General features: G+C 44.0%; 1 protein-coding gene across 3 annotated transcripts in view; it reads right to left on the reverse strand.

Moving 5' to 3' along the window:
* Nucleotides 1-15,408, reverse strand: part of WWTR1 (WW domain containing transcription regulator 1) — a 166,462-nt gene that overhangs the window by 50,596 nt on the left and 100,458 nt on the right. For all 3 annotated transcript variants that reach the window (XM_087870277.1, XM_045812866.2, XM_045812861.2), the window contains exon 3: nucleotides 173-309. In XM_087870277.1, the coding sequence (XP_087726403.1) occupies nucleotides 173-309 (137 nt within the window). The remainder of the gene's footprint in view (nucleotides 1-172; nucleotides 310-15,408) is intronic.

A 15,408-nucleotide genomic window follows, 5' to 3' on the forward strand; every position in this document is an offset into this window, starting at 1 on the left:
AACTGGTAGCAAAGACACCAAGAAAAAAGGCAAAGGTGGCCGAAGGGTAACGCACCCAAGAACTATCTGGGCGCACAAGTAGACACCAAGACAACCAGAGCTGCTTCTGGGCTCCAAAGCCTCTGGGTTAACCACCTGCTCATTCAGCTCCAAGTGGACGCTCTGGGCTTACCGAGATTCGGCTGAGACACGGCCATGGACCTCTGGGGTGCTGGGGTGGACGTGGCCGCAGGGTGGAGGTTCATAGGGTTCAGCGGCTGATTCATCGCCTTCCTAGGGTCTTGCCATGTGGTGATTTTTTCTATGTGACTAAAAGAAGGAAAACAATTATCTTTTTAATTGTCAGCATGATTATCATTATCACCATCACCCGTAACAGCACTAGAGTTAAATGGCGCTGGCTCTTCTTCCCTTAGGATTTGCTTACAAATGGCTGACACACTGTGTGTGTTTTCATCCAAGGTCACGCTTGCCCACATACCCTCCATCCAAGGGCCCCAGCAGGGACTCTCTGAATACAAGCCCATGACTTCACTGTCCCAGCCGCCCCTAGATGCAAAAACCCTCTTAAAGGTTTTCTGTCGCACCAGTGTGTCTCCTCCCAGCCAAGGAGCCTTCTCCCCCCAGCTCCTCAGATGCTTCCCCTCCATTCAATCACTGGGATGCCATGGCGGGAACTCCTCTCCCAGAGCAGGACCGTGCTCTCCTGCCCCGCCAGCCCTCCCACACTCCCCTGCTCGTACTGACATAACGAGGACGCATCTACTGGTCTCAGCCAAAGACAGAGCTCTGGAAACTAACCTCGTAAACATGATATCACTGAGCTCTTACTAAGAGCAAGGAAGGCACTGTGAGGTCCACACAGGGAATACATAAAACCCTCAAGAAGCTCATGTTCGACTCAGCAAGGTAACGACTGTGTAGCTGGAGTACAGGGTAGCGGGAATTACACGTAGGAAGACTGGAAGACAGTTATGGAGAAACCCAGATGCCAAGGCAGGAAGGTTTCTGAGTGCAAAGACATGATTAGACTTTTGGTCATACACGACTTCCAGTATTTGTTAATTGTGCCTTAATCTCAGAGAAACTGGCCCAACATAAGCTTCTGCCCAGAGTTTCCCCGTGTCCTTAAAAAGACGGACAGGACCTCCATCTTTGTCTTCCTCCTCCCAAACCACATCGTAAGTCATTCCTGGTGCTTTATGTACCGCATGCCGTGAACTCTTTCCTGAGATGTTACCACATTTTTCTTTTAAAGATGAGCATATTCATTTGGTACCAGAACTTATCAGAGTTCTTCATATATTTATCCAAGACAACAAACTCTGACAGCAGAAACAACGTCAGCCTTCCATTCTAAGCCTTGCAACTAGGTTGGCCTCCTCCAAAGTACTTGTGACTGTCAACCCCCACACACTACTGACCCTTTAGATCCATATGAAAGGACTGTGATTGTTCTTTCAGTTAATACACCTTAATTTTGAATAACAATGGCTCCCTTTGAATCTTTAGGATAGCAAACCACTATTACTATTGTTCAATTTAATCCTAAATCAGTGACATCCTCTTCACTGGAGTTGTATTTGTCTTTTCTTTTGCATCTGTTTCCACGCATTTGAATGCTGCCACTGTTAACCACTTCTTCAGATTTCTTTATCCTAGACAGCAAGTTATTGCACGGGGAACTCATCCACTGCCTTGAGTGAAAACTTGGATGTTTTCCCAAGAAGGCCTTTAAGTGAGTGTGATTAAAAAAAAAAAAAAAAAAAAGTCAGGCTTGGTAAAAGAAGCGTAATTAAGTTTAACTGTTGAGTTTCCATGCTGTAAGAACCATAGGCAGTCTTCAAAACAATCAAAAATGAACAGGGAAGAATAAAAATGTTAAAACCAAGGCTGTCCTATTAAGAAAAACACAAATAGAGGGGAAAGACCAAACTAAAGAGATGACAACCACTCTCTCAAACACAAAAAGATGAAAACGAAAGAAACAATGGTCTTAGTTACACCTTCAGTTGAACAATTATAATTCTGTTGAAAGCTCTCATAAAATCCTTTTGTCAACTTCTGGTCAAGTGGAAACTCATCACCAGCCTCAGGGGGTTTGTCCTCAAAGTCCTTCAGAGTCAGGAACCAATTGATGAGGATGACAGAGTTAAGTAAACTCCCTTTAGCAAAGTAATTAGAGCTAAGAAACCCTCTGACTAACCATTCCTTCAGTACCCACACTATTATAACATGTTTTCCGAGGCAGGTCTGTCCTACATACTTTCCACAATGGTCCTGGAAGGAAAGGAATCCTTTTCTCTTCCATGAGCCTTTCTTAGACCCTCTGATACCATGGATCTCGATGCTTCGCCAGCAGCAGCAAGAGCGCAGCCGCGTGAGGGAGAGTGACGCACGTCTGCTGTGGTCAGACAGGCAGCTCCCGGTCAGTGGCAGGAATGACACAGGAGCCAGAACGATGCACTCCCAAACGGTGGTCCCCACTCTCCTCTCCCATTCTGAACCAGTGGGCTGTGGCCCCCGAATCTGGGGAGAGCAGAAAGGCCCACACCCCAAGTGGTGAATGAGCCCAGCTTGCCTAAGGACGTCACCACAGCTGGCCAGCCTCCATCCCCTGGAACAGAGTGCTGGGGCATTCCCGGAGGACCCTCTGGCCCCATCCCAGAGAGGTCTGACCCCGAGGAGGTACAGCGCTGCCGTGGCTTCCAAGTCCTAGAACTCCCCCAGGATCGTGGGAGCCTCCTCGGCCCACCCTTCAAACCCCATGCCCAGCCAACGCTCTGAAAGGAGTTTTGTTCCCAGCAGATTTGTTAATTAAAAGTGTCACTCATGGTATTCCCCAAAGACTAGAGTACAAGAGGGAGTCTTAAGTGAGCAGTTCTCATTGCTCAGAAACAACTCTGAGAAGAAAGCCACTGGAATTCCCAGCCTCTGCACACCCACCAGTCGACCCGACACGAGCTTTGCTCTAACGCTCGGCTCTTATGATGTCCAGGGTGGCTCCCAGTCTGAATGCTAAAAGCAAGGGCATCGCTCACAAGCACTTGACACATCCCTGATGATTTGATTTGAAAGCTACATTCTGCTATTGTTCAAATCATTTCACTCCCGTCGCCCCGTTCCCGAAGGCAGCCTAAGCCACTGGCTCTTTCGCGCTGCTGTCTCATCTCCGCTCCCTCTGAGTTACTGACTCATTTCCTTTCTCGGATTTCTCAGTGTAACCTTACTGTCTGCCAGGACCCGCAGTTGAGCTGGATGAATCCCCACTGCCCTGCTACTCCCACCTCTTTCCCGATCGCCCTCCCTTGCTGCTGAGCCTTCCTTCAACCCAATGTGTCTGCTGTTTTTAAAAGTCTCCTTTCTCCTCAAAATTTATATATATGTATTTTTTTCAATCTGCCTGTGTATGTGTGTTCAATGAATACATAGGCCGTACCGTTCTCGTATTTGAAAATGGAACAAAAAAGAAAAAAAGATATCAAACTACTGACAGTGATACATGAAAATAATAGGCCCACTGGTGCTTTTTGTTTGTTTGTTTCTTATCAAAACTCTCTTGTACTTCCCAGGTTTTTAACAGTGACTGTGTGTTGTTTTCATAAGCAGTAAAAACAAAAATACTCATGAAGGTACAACATGACGAAAAGGAAAACGCGTGGTCACGCAGGTCATAGGGTACTGAAATGTGATTGAAGATAAGCTGTAGATTTGGCTTGTCATCGTCGTGGGGCAAAGAAAGAATTAGGGAAATGGAATCAATCACCTGGCCCCATGTTGTTTATCAGGAAAAAGAATACCAGTTCCTTAGGAAAAGGAAAACTTTTCCTCACACCAAAAGGTCTTTTTCCTGGGCTAAACAAACAAAAACCTGCAAGGGTTTTTACAGGGGGACCCCAGGGGGTGTGTGCGGCAAAGGGTGCCTATAACAAAGGTAACGGGAGTGGTCTTCTTTCTTTGGGGGCCCCTCTGACCACCATTTCCCAGACTGCCTCAGTGCACAGTCACAAAAAGAACCAACCAGCTCCTCGCCTCCAACCCCATCAGGAGTCTCTGCTCAGAGAAGAGTCTGAAAAGAGCTTCAGCTATTTAGGAACCGCACTTTTCGCTCAGGGGCAAGAAAGGTCGACACTTCACTGGGAAGATGTTTGGCTGAAAACTGTCGTGTGAAATAATTTTTCCTTCTTGAATTAATACGTTCTTCAACAGAGACGTGGATTTAGAAAGCCATTTTATTTACTACGGAAATTCTGTATTTGAGGTTGAAATGTCACTGAAATGGGCGGAAGAGGAGGCAGCCTCTCCACCCTCCTGGTCTCCCTCCCCTCTAGGCCTGGTCCCTCCCATCAGCCTCCAGGGGATCATTAACTTAGCTCCTATTTCCTCCTCTCCAGCCTCCTGCGTGACCTTTCACCTTGAGGAGCGCAAGAGCCTCCAGGCTTCCCCTCCTCCAGTCTTTCTGGTTTTCCTAACTTCATCCCTTCCCCACCCTCTCTGACAATCTGCTCTCCATCCCTTCTCTAGACTCATCTTCCAAGGACAGCTGGGACCCAAGTCACCCCTGGGTCCTTGGTTTGCCCATGAAATAAAAGTACTACTCACACTGACATCTTCCAGACACACAACCTACTGCTGTGACACTGTGTGTTCTGGAAAGTTCAAAGTCTTGTGTCACACATACCTGAGGGGGTTGTTTTTGTTTTTTTTTTTTTAAGATTTTACTTATTTATTTGACAGAGAGAGAGCAAGCAACCATGAGCAGGAGGAGTGGCAGAGGGAGAGGGAGAAGCAGGCTCCCCACTGAGCAAGGAGCCTGACGTGGGGCTCAATCCCAGGACCCTGGGATCATGACCTGAGCTGAAGGCAGGCGCTTAACTGACTGAGCCACCCAGGCGCCCACACATAACTGAGTTTTAATGTTACCTCTGATCCTATGTGACCTTGTTGGACAAGGCACTTCACCCATCCTGGTCTCAGCACCCAGATCCACGAGACAGGAACAAAAGAAGCTAACAAACGCATGGGTTCCTTGTGGCAAGGCTAAAATAGGTCTGTTCAGGGAAACTAATGACAGCCAAAGTCACCTGCAGATTTCATGACTAGTTCCCGGGGCTTCCCAAACTCACCTCCCCAGCAGTGAAGGTGTGGACGGCGGCTCCCGCCGCAAGCCCAAGGCTGACAATGTGGGTTCAAGTTAATTCAACAGCATGAACTGTAAGCACCTATTGTGCACAATGCACTAGGTAGGTGTAAAAATAAAAAGCATTTTGTAAATATAAAACCCTGACTAACAGCAGAACCATTTAAGGCAAAGATAAAATCTTATCCGTAAAAATAGAACCCACCGGCTTCTTACAGCCCAGGAAAAGGCCTGGTGTTTTGGGATGAATTTATCCTCCAGCCCATGACCTATTACACTAACTTTATGGAAGGAAGCCACACAACAAAGACTTTCTGAAATAGAGAAGGTCTATGTAACACATTTTGTATTGCTGGAAGCATACAAAGATATAAAAATAGAAATGATTCTGAGTGCCTGATTTTGAAAGAATTTGGAGTTCTTAACAACAGAAGCTGCTTGCCGATTTCTACGGGCAAAGATTGCATCTTTCGCTGTAAGTGGTTTGCCTTTTTACTCCCCCTCCTCTCCACCCTCACGGCTTTAATGTACTCGAGTTTCACATTAGTGTCAGACATTACTCAGGGCTCCCTGCCACCAACAGAGCTGTTAGGACGGGACTTAGAAGTAGCCTCCAACCTGCCTCTTCTTTTCCACCACAAACTAGCTAGGCTGATACAGAGAACCACACCAATGAGAGAGGAATTTAAAGGCAGCCTGGGGTTATAAAACCAAGGCTGCCTGATTCGAAACTCAATTCACATTCAATGCCACTTGGCTCCAGTCCCGTGACAATCCCAGGCTTTCTTCAAGTTCTCCCATTCACTCTCTCTTTTGGGGGGAGGGGGGTGCTAGTATTTCTCTTCCAGTGGAACATAAGCTCTTTCAATGACAGAAATGACCCTATGGGGCACAGCGAAGTGCTCTGTACATAGTAAACATCTGGAAAACAATACCCTTGCAACCCCCATAATATTCACAAACCCAATTTAGGGCATAAGTAAACTGTCTTATTTTTTAAAATCAGACACTAAATTTTTTTTTTTTTAATTTACCAGACCAATTCACCACTCTCTGAATGTGATCACAAATGTACATACACTGAAGATTATTTGCTTTAAAAGTACTAAAGGAACTTTGCAACTTGCTTGTTGTGAACCAGCTCAATTAAAACCATCAGTGTTAAAAATGGAAATTGAAACAGATTTGCGTGAGGTCGATAATTTCCCAGGGAGGGCTTGCCAAGTAAGTTTGACCCATTGTCAGCAGACAACAAATGCTATGCCAATATTTAATCCAGTACCAGATGGCAAGGAGACTTGTCCGAGAAAGTTCTGAAATGTTCCCCAGTTAGAATTAAAACACAAATTGGCAAAAAACTGGTTTACTTTTCTGTTGTATTTCGGGAATCAATGCTGCCTGTGTTTCGATTACATTAAACATGCTGGCCGTGTGTTCCTATTTAAATTTCAAGACCTAGGAAATGACACATCGTATCTTACTCATATCTTGCATTTCTTTGAGTGGCGCCTTTTGTTTTGTTTTGTTTTTTGCCAGTGGTACTTAGCTCTTACACCAGAGGTGGGTCTTAACCACAAGAACAAAGACAGCTGGCGTGCACACTTATTAATTCTCCCAGGCCCAGATGTACACTCTCTCCAGTTACTTCCTCTGCTGTCACCTAAAACCAGAACGTAGCGGAAACTGATCACATATGAGCCCCTGAGCCCCACTGCGGGGGGAGCCCCACAGCAAAGGGAGCTACCACCGTTGTGACAGCTCACGGCCCACTCCTAAACTGGCAATCCAACCTGATTAGTAGCCATCCAGTAAGTTGCTCCCCTCTGCTTAACCCTATCAGTCCAGCTGGATAATGGGGAGCAGGCTTCTGACCTACAATACATTGACAATCGGAAAGAAAGTGCTGGCATTTCACCTGGCTGAACAGATGTTTTATTTTATTTCCAAAGCCATCAAACTCCTTCCCAGGTTTTCATCCCTCCTATTGTCACCCTCATTGATGATCCTTCGCCACACAAAGCAGCTTTCCTAACACTAACGGGTTACAATTCTTCTTCTGTTCTGCCCAAATCCTGAACAGTACCATCTCTTGCTAGTCCAACGCATTAGAATAAAAGATACAAAGAGGTAAAAGTCAGGCTGCAAAGGTACATCGCTGACACGTCCATTAGCGGAGCATTCATATCATTCACAGATTAAATCCCAAAGCCATAATAAGGGTCTCATGCCATACAATAACGGTGACTGTTCACATAATGAAGTGTGCCTCACGAGAAAGCTCATCCTTCTCTGAAACCACAAGGAATTTATGGTTGAAAGGTTCTGGTCAGATTTTCACTTAGGCAGCTCGTCAAACAGAGCCGCAGTCTATGACACAAGTGTAACAACTCATATATAAATAGGGGATTTTTTAGGGTCCTCTAATAAAAGATGATACAAGACCAGAAGCATTATTTTGGTGCATGTTTCCGGTCTCTACCATCCACTTGCCAATTCAAAAACATTTCAGAGTCCTCTGGAATTCTCAATCAATGGCAGGGATTGTATTTTTAACTACCAGGCTCTAATCCTTGACTTCCATCACAGCCGTGCCAAGAAGCCTCCCCTTGTTTAAATTAGCAGCAGTAGTGGCCACAGCAGCGTAGAAGGTCCACTAGCACTTCCGCTGCGGCCAGCTGTGGCCATCTATCTACTTGAATCCTTTTCCCTGAGCACTACTGCCTTTTCTGCAGACTCATTCCCAAATCCCCTCCCTTCAGGGCAGAAGCGGAGTCAAGGAGAGCTGCCATCAGCCCCAAAGTGCAGTGTGAGCCCCCTTGAGACTGCCAATATCCATAGTTCCTATAGGGGCTTACGTTCCTACAGAGCACTGTTGCTGGGGTGGGGAGGAAGGGGACACGATGAATGTGCCGCTCCTGGAGAAAACCACTTTGGGAAGCCAGTGACTCACCAACACAGCCCCAAGGTATGACTCAGCCACCTCACCTCAGAGGATGAGCTCTGGTGTCAGAGGCACCCCGACATCACCCAACACAGGCAAACCCGCCTTCACCTCTGCAAATGGAACCAACCTCTTACTTAACCTTATTTTTCCTATTCCCTAAAAGAGCAAAAAAAAAGAGGAGGACTGGGTTTTTGTTTGCTTGTTTGCCATAGGCCAAGAGCCCTATTAAAGAACTTCGGCTGTTCTGCAATTTTATTATCAACACTTAGCATTTTTTCTCTTCTCATGTCAGGATCAATACTGCTATTAAAAGATTTATAAACCACACTAAATTTCTCCCGTGGGAACCAAACAACAATGTAAGAGTTTATTTCACTATGTTTTATTATTTCCAGCTATCAAGTATATTTTCCCACTTTCCCCTTTTTCACAAACAAAAACATGGGGTGGGAATGAGAAGCGGAGAAAAGATGAGGTTCTTTATGAATGGTGAATTCTAGAATTATGAATAGGCAGTGAAATGCGTTTATCCATTTATTTATTCGACAAGCATTTACGACAGGGCTGTATCTTCCACGGGGATTCAGTTCCCAGAATCAGTTTTGGAAAATGTGGGGTGTGGTGCAAGAACAACTGAAAATCCTTTAAATGGCCCATAATGTGCAGTCTACTAGGCTGTGTGTACGTTATACTGTCTTTCACTAAGTCCAAGGCAGCCACTTCCCTCCAGGGTTAAGACATGATGCTGTTTGCACAGCCAAGCTCCAGATGAAGTGATGCTGTCCCCGAACACTTATGTTGGGATTGCTAAGCGTGTAGTGTCGACTTCATGCCACTTGAACAGGCATACAGTCCTAAGTGCCCTGTCGTCTTCCGCTCCAACATGGACCTACCAGCAGACAATCTAGTGTGGGCCCTAGGAGCTGGCAGTCAAATTGGTGGGGAGGCAGTGGCCAAGAAATAATGAATGGTGTGGCGGTAACAGAGCACAAACCCTATTTTTATTGTTATTATAAATGGTCCAGAGCCTGACATTCTGTCTTGATAGCTATGCGTTCCATTCGCTTCCCGTATCAGCTGCATCTGACATCTGGGAAGCAGCTTTAATCTCACAATCATTTTTTAAAAGAGCTTTGTTTTTAAGCCACCGAGTTACTTTAAATACTAAAATACTTTGAAAATTGTTTTTCCAGGCTCTCCGTGCCCAGCACATGTTTCAACGTGTTGTTTTTCCAGTTGCTGTTCCAGTGTGTCTTACTTGACACACCGCTTGCCTGCGCCGAAGCCACTCGGGACAGAAAACAGCTCCACTGAACTGTAAATGCCCTCCTTTCTCTCCTTTCCAATGGGGCCAACTGAATTAAATGTCACTTGCCCAAAAGAAGAGGGCAAAGCCTCCTCAAAACCGAAAATTCTTTTGGATTCATCTACCTTTGCTTCTATTCAGGCGAAGAGATTCGATTCCTTTTTGCTGGTTTTGTTTTTCTGAGTTCTGAGAAGGGGATGAGCCACACGGGGCTGCGGTCATCAGAGCCGCCGGGCGCACATGCTTGAGAGACATGACCCAGCTGGCACCGGAAGAGAGACGGGCATGGACCCCAACCCCCATCTGAAGAAAGACTGCAGTGCTTTTCAGAGCCAGCGGCCCATTTCGCAAGAAATGATTTGGAGGATGGAAGACAAAAACTGAGGCATTCAAAGAGATTAAGGTTTTTTTTTTTTTAAGATTTTGATCATTTATTTATTTGACAGATACAGCCAGCGAGAGAGGGAACCCAAGCAGGGGAGTGGGAGAGGAAGAAGCAGGCTCCCAGCGGAGGAGCCTGACGTGGGGCTCGATCCCAGAACGCCGGGATCACGCCCTGAGCCGAAGGCAGACGCTTAACGACTGCGCCACCCAGGTGCCCCAAAAGAGAGATTAAGTTAAGCTTCAGAGGCAGGGAGGGGAGAGGACCACTGGAGACCTAGAAAAATCACCGGGCAGCACTACTTAGGTTTCGTGTTTTAAACCCAGCCCACAGGGGCGCCTGGGTGGCTCAGTCGGTGAAGCGTCTGCCTTAGGCTCAAGTCATGATCCCGGGGTCCTGGGATCAAGCCCTGCATCCAGCTCCCTGCTCCGTGTGGAGTCTGCTTCTCCCTCGCCCTCTGCCTGCCATTCTGCCTACTTGTGCGCGCTCTCTCTGTCAAATAAATAAAAAATTAAAAAATCTATTTAAAAAATTAAATTAAAAAAAATAAACCCAGCCCACATATCTTTTCACATGTATTTCTTGGCATCTTTGGTTGAAAGTACCACCCAAATGAGGCAGAGTGTTCCACAGTATTCTTGAACTTTGCCTCTGCTATTATTATTAACCAGCTAAGAGAACACTGTAACTTCACCTAGCTCCAGGCCTCAGTGTCCTCCACTGTAAAATGGGCATAATAACATCCATTTCATGAGGCTGTTTTGAGTATTTCATCAAATAACAAACGTAAAGCACCTCCACAGTGCCAGACATAGATCGCACTCTAAATATTTTTTTTTAGGATTTATTTGAAAGAGCACACGTGCGCGCGGAGGGGCAGAACACGGGGCAGAGCTTGATCCCACGACCCACGAGATCATGACCAGGGCCGAAACCAAGAGTCAGTCGCTCAACCAACTGAGCCACCCAGATGCCCCATGACACTATCCATATTAACTCCCCCTTCATCCATTATGAAAATCTATCCCAACGGTTTAGAGGGATTGGAGGAATTCATATGCACAAAAATCAGCAAACACACTACGGTACAATGAACGCAAGAAAACGGGGGTAAATAGCAGTGAACATTAATTCACTCTAGAAACTATAGATATGCTTGATTTCACATAGAGCGGCAAAGTAATGACTGATTTAGAGAAAAAATATTCTCAAAAGACAAAAGAACTAGTTAACCACCAGCCCTCGGGTGGTTCCTCCACCTTTGTTTTGGTTTGGTTTTTCTTTGTTTTGCATTGTAATAATATCAACTCTCAGATCCAGTGTAAGAAAAAGCCAGAGCTCATAGTCCTGCAGTGTCTGTCAGGGAGGCACTTCGGAGGTGATGGGCACCCCGGGTCAGCACACTAAGACTTTCTGCCCACGTCTGAAGTAGAAAGGGATTTTAGCTGGAAGCGAAAAGCAAGATAAGACTGAACACCAGAAAACTAGTATCTGATGGCTCTCCATTTTTCCTAACAGAAATGCTCAGGAAATTTTAGGCCAATTTAGCTTTGTAATTGTTTACAAGGTAACAATCGTTCGCCCCCAAAGTTTACCCCAAAATGTAGGTACAGGTCAGTTATAGAAAAGCAAGAAGACATGAAGCTTCTGTGACTCCACAAATGGAAAAAACAAATTTAGCCTAAAAAGTACTATAGTTTTATCAAAACATGTTTATGCAAACTCCAAAGAGTTAACGTGTTACCCCCAGGTGGAGGTTTAATAAAAAATATACTATTGCTTTCATCTTTACCTAACGAAGAACAGAAACATGTATCTGTTTCAGTTTTTTATGACTTCTTTCCCCAACCAAACCCCATTGTTCTTCACTAAAGTAGCTGTCATTACTTTTCATATAAAATGAACATCAGGGGCACCTGGGTGGTTAGGTCAGTTGAGCGGCTGCCTTCGGCTCAGGTCATGATCCCAGGGTCCTGGAATCGAACCCGAATCAGGCTCTCTGCTCAGCGGGGAGTCTGCTTCTCCCGCTGCCTCTGACCCCTGCTTGTGCTCTCTCTCTCAAATAAATAAAATCTTGAAAAAAAAATAAAAATAAAATAAACATCTATTTATGTGTAGGTAATTTTTAATTGAGTATGATTTTAAACTTACAGGAAACATGCAAGAATACGCAAGGTACTTCCACCTACTGATTCACAGGCTGTCATTTTTTTTTTTTCCAAAGTTAGTTCTGACGGAAAAGTAGCACTAGAATAATCATCTGTTTTCATATGATCCCATAGTAACAGTAATACTTTGGCAGGTTGTTTTTCAAGCTCTGAAAAAGAAGCGAATCTTACTCTGTAACATATGCAAGATAAGAAAAAAGATGGAAAAAAAGCTAAGATAACCAGTCTGAATAACCATGTCAAAAAACAAAGTGACACTAGATTTGATAACATCTAAACAAAAGCAGTAACAATTTGGCAATAATGGCGACCCTTAATATCCTCTCACTGAAGGAGAGAACAGACCCCACCCAAGAGGAGAAAACCACAGGCAGATGAGTCCTTTATTTTCTGGGCTGCTGATGGCCACCCCACAGCATAACTGAAATCAAACACTTATGCTTAAACATTGACTTGGGCAGCACAGCTTTTTCACTATGCTTTTTACTTAAATTGGCCAGAAGATTTTTCAAACAGGGAGAAAGCCACCTTAGTTCGGTTAGTTTATTACTTCAACCTACAAGTAAGTTATTCTTAGAAGTTGAGGAAATATGTGTGGAAAACATTTAAGTTCTCAGGCCAATGTCCTTCCAATATTTGGAATAAATGTTCTACTTATACAGATACACATTTTGAAGAAAAAAGTGTAAATATACAGATTTACATTTTGAAGAAAAAAGTGTAAATATAATCAAAAATCCACATATCACCCTCTGCAGAATATGTGATTAAAACAAAAGAAAAAAAAACACAGCTTCAGGAAAATACCTTTTCTTTCTTTTTTTTTTTTGTTAAGATTTTATTTATTTTAGAGAGAAAGAGACAGCACAAGTGGGAGGGGCAGAGAGAGAGAGAGAGAGAGAGAAGCTCAGGCAGACTCCATGCTCAGCATGAAGCCTGATGCGGGGCTCGATCCCAGGACCCCAAGATTATGACCTGAGCCAAAACCAAGAGCTGGATGCTTAAATGACTGTGCCACGCAGGAGCCCCAGGAAAATACCTTTCAAAATGCCCATAAAATTCCCACAGAAGAACCACAGCCTTACTAAAGGTCACCCTTGCACATTACTACACTTAAATTGGTACCATCTTTCTGGAGGGCAGCTGGTCACCATGTGACAAGATCCTTGAAAAAGCTTTGATCAGGCAACTCCACTTCCACAAAATTTATACCACGGAACAATCTGATAGATAACGGCAGAGATGGCTGCCTGCTTCTGAATATCTGCTTTTCCCTTCTTCTAGGTGCTAGGTATGGCCGTGAGACTGACTTCTAGACAATAAACAGAACTGCTATGTGAGATTCTGGGGAAGTTCTTTAAATTGAAGAGATACAGACTTTTCTGCTTCCTACCTTGTTCTTTCCTCCAGCTTGGAATGTGAACATGATGGCCAGAGCTATAGCAGCCCTCTTGAATCATGAGGCATGAAAGTCATGCAGTGAGGGCAAAAAAGCAGAAAAAAGATAAAATGCATGTGGAGCCAACAAACCAGCACTTGACTGCCTTACTTCAGATTCCTTTAATGTTAGAGATAAATAAGCAATCTCCTTTCATATCCCTGTTAATCCCAAACATAACTCCAAATCAATACAAAAAGTGTGCAAAATGTATGAGCAGATATGTCCATTGCAGTTTTGTTTGTATCTTAAATGTAGTAAGCAGTTAAATAAATGATGGTTCAGTCAGATAACAGAACACTGAACAGACATTATAAATGACACAGATCTGTATTTGTTTAAATGGAAAGATGTTCACAATATATTGCTATGTGAACGTGATTCTGTTTTGGTTAATATACACACGTATGAATGAGGGGAGAAAGTAGGCTTTATTCAAATCTTTAGATTTCTTTGTATTTTCTACATTTTAGACAATAAGTATCATTTTTTTTCAATCAGAAAAAGGAAATGAGAAAATCTATCCTCCCCCCAAATGAACTCACCTCCTGCTTAAAGAATAATGTGGCATTCCACATTTGAACCGACACCTGCTAATTAAAGCCTCTGAGAATAATTCCACAGCTAAGAATGCAGGGTTGAAAATCTTGTCAGTGCCATAACTGTGAGTTGGAAAAGGCGTCACCATAATACTCCCGTGAGTGTTTAGCCTAAAGGAGCTCTGAACCACAGAGGGGCACAAGAGAGGGGGGAAGGCAGTAGAAGGAAGAGATAAAGAGGATCAACGAACATTCTATAATTAAGCAATATTTTAGGGCTGCCTCTGGCAGGTGTTTGAGCAAGGGGGAGAAGCTGAACGAGGTGACAACAGACAGGAGCGGCTCTCTCCTTGGGCAGATCAAGCAGGGCCTATCATCCCGTGCACCGTCTACACTTCACAGGACAATCTGAGGCATCTTATATCCAGCACCTGTCTGCTTTGGAGACTCCCTGCTGCAGTGCTGTTATTGCTGTCATCTATCTAACCCAGAGGGGAGAGGCATTTGTTGTACCTAGAAAGATTAGGATGAAACCATCTTTGATTGTTCTTATGAAAGAGAATGCATAACTCACGTAACTGTGTTTGTTTTCTTGTCACTCCTGAATTTTTCCTTTTTTTTTTAAAGGGAGAAACCTACCCTTGCAGCTGTATTTTTCATTTTTAAGCCCCATGTTGATTATATATTCACTCCAAATAAAGGTTTAAATTTAGTTTAATGACCAACCACAAGCCTCCTTCTCATCCCATTGCAAGGCACTTCCTGCCTTCAAACCCTTTACGCAACTGCCATTGACTTGGAGAGGAACTCCGCAAGGAATGAACAGGATACACATCACAATATTGTCAGAGGAAATGGAATTTTCTCTACAGGATGCATTTAGATTCTTCCTTTCCACAAGACTTCTTAAAATGCCATTGAAATTGATGGAGACTTTAAATATGCCTTCACCTTCCCAGTAGTTCCCCCTGTGGAATGAGTGTAGAAGGTCTGACAGACAACACAGCAGAGAATTCAAAAACTCCTCACGGAATAAATGACTAAAAAAAGAAAGGAATGAATGCATATATTTAATGGGCTGCCTTTAGCGAAGCATTTTACTTCTCAGTGTCTGTATCAAATGAATCTTATGCATATCTGATGTATCTTTATCTACAAAATATTAAAAAGGCTCATCCCGGAAGATTTGTTCTTTACTTGCCCCCAGAAGGACATGAATGCTAGAGAATGTTACAACATCTTCTAGAACAGATGAAAACTATTAGTTCATCCCTATTCCATTCAGCAAACTGACTGAGCCTCTGTCAGGTGCCACCCACCATGGGCCCTGAAAGTACACTGCCTCCGGCATAGAAGAGACACTCAATGAATGTGTGTGGAATGAATGAATGAATTGGTATTAATATTCATTAATACTGATAGTCATGACAGTAATTCATATTAGCCATACATCATAATATTCACAATATGACAGCCATAATAATGTCTGAT

The sequence above is a fragment of the Ursus americanus genome, chromosome 20 (genome assembly GCF_024610735.1).
Source record: "Ursus americanus isolate L20-20 chromosome 20, mUrsAme1.1.p, whole genome shotgun sequence".
Classification (NCBI taxonomy): Eukaryota; Metazoa; Chordata; class Mammalia; order Carnivora; family Ursidae; genus Ursus; species Ursus americanus.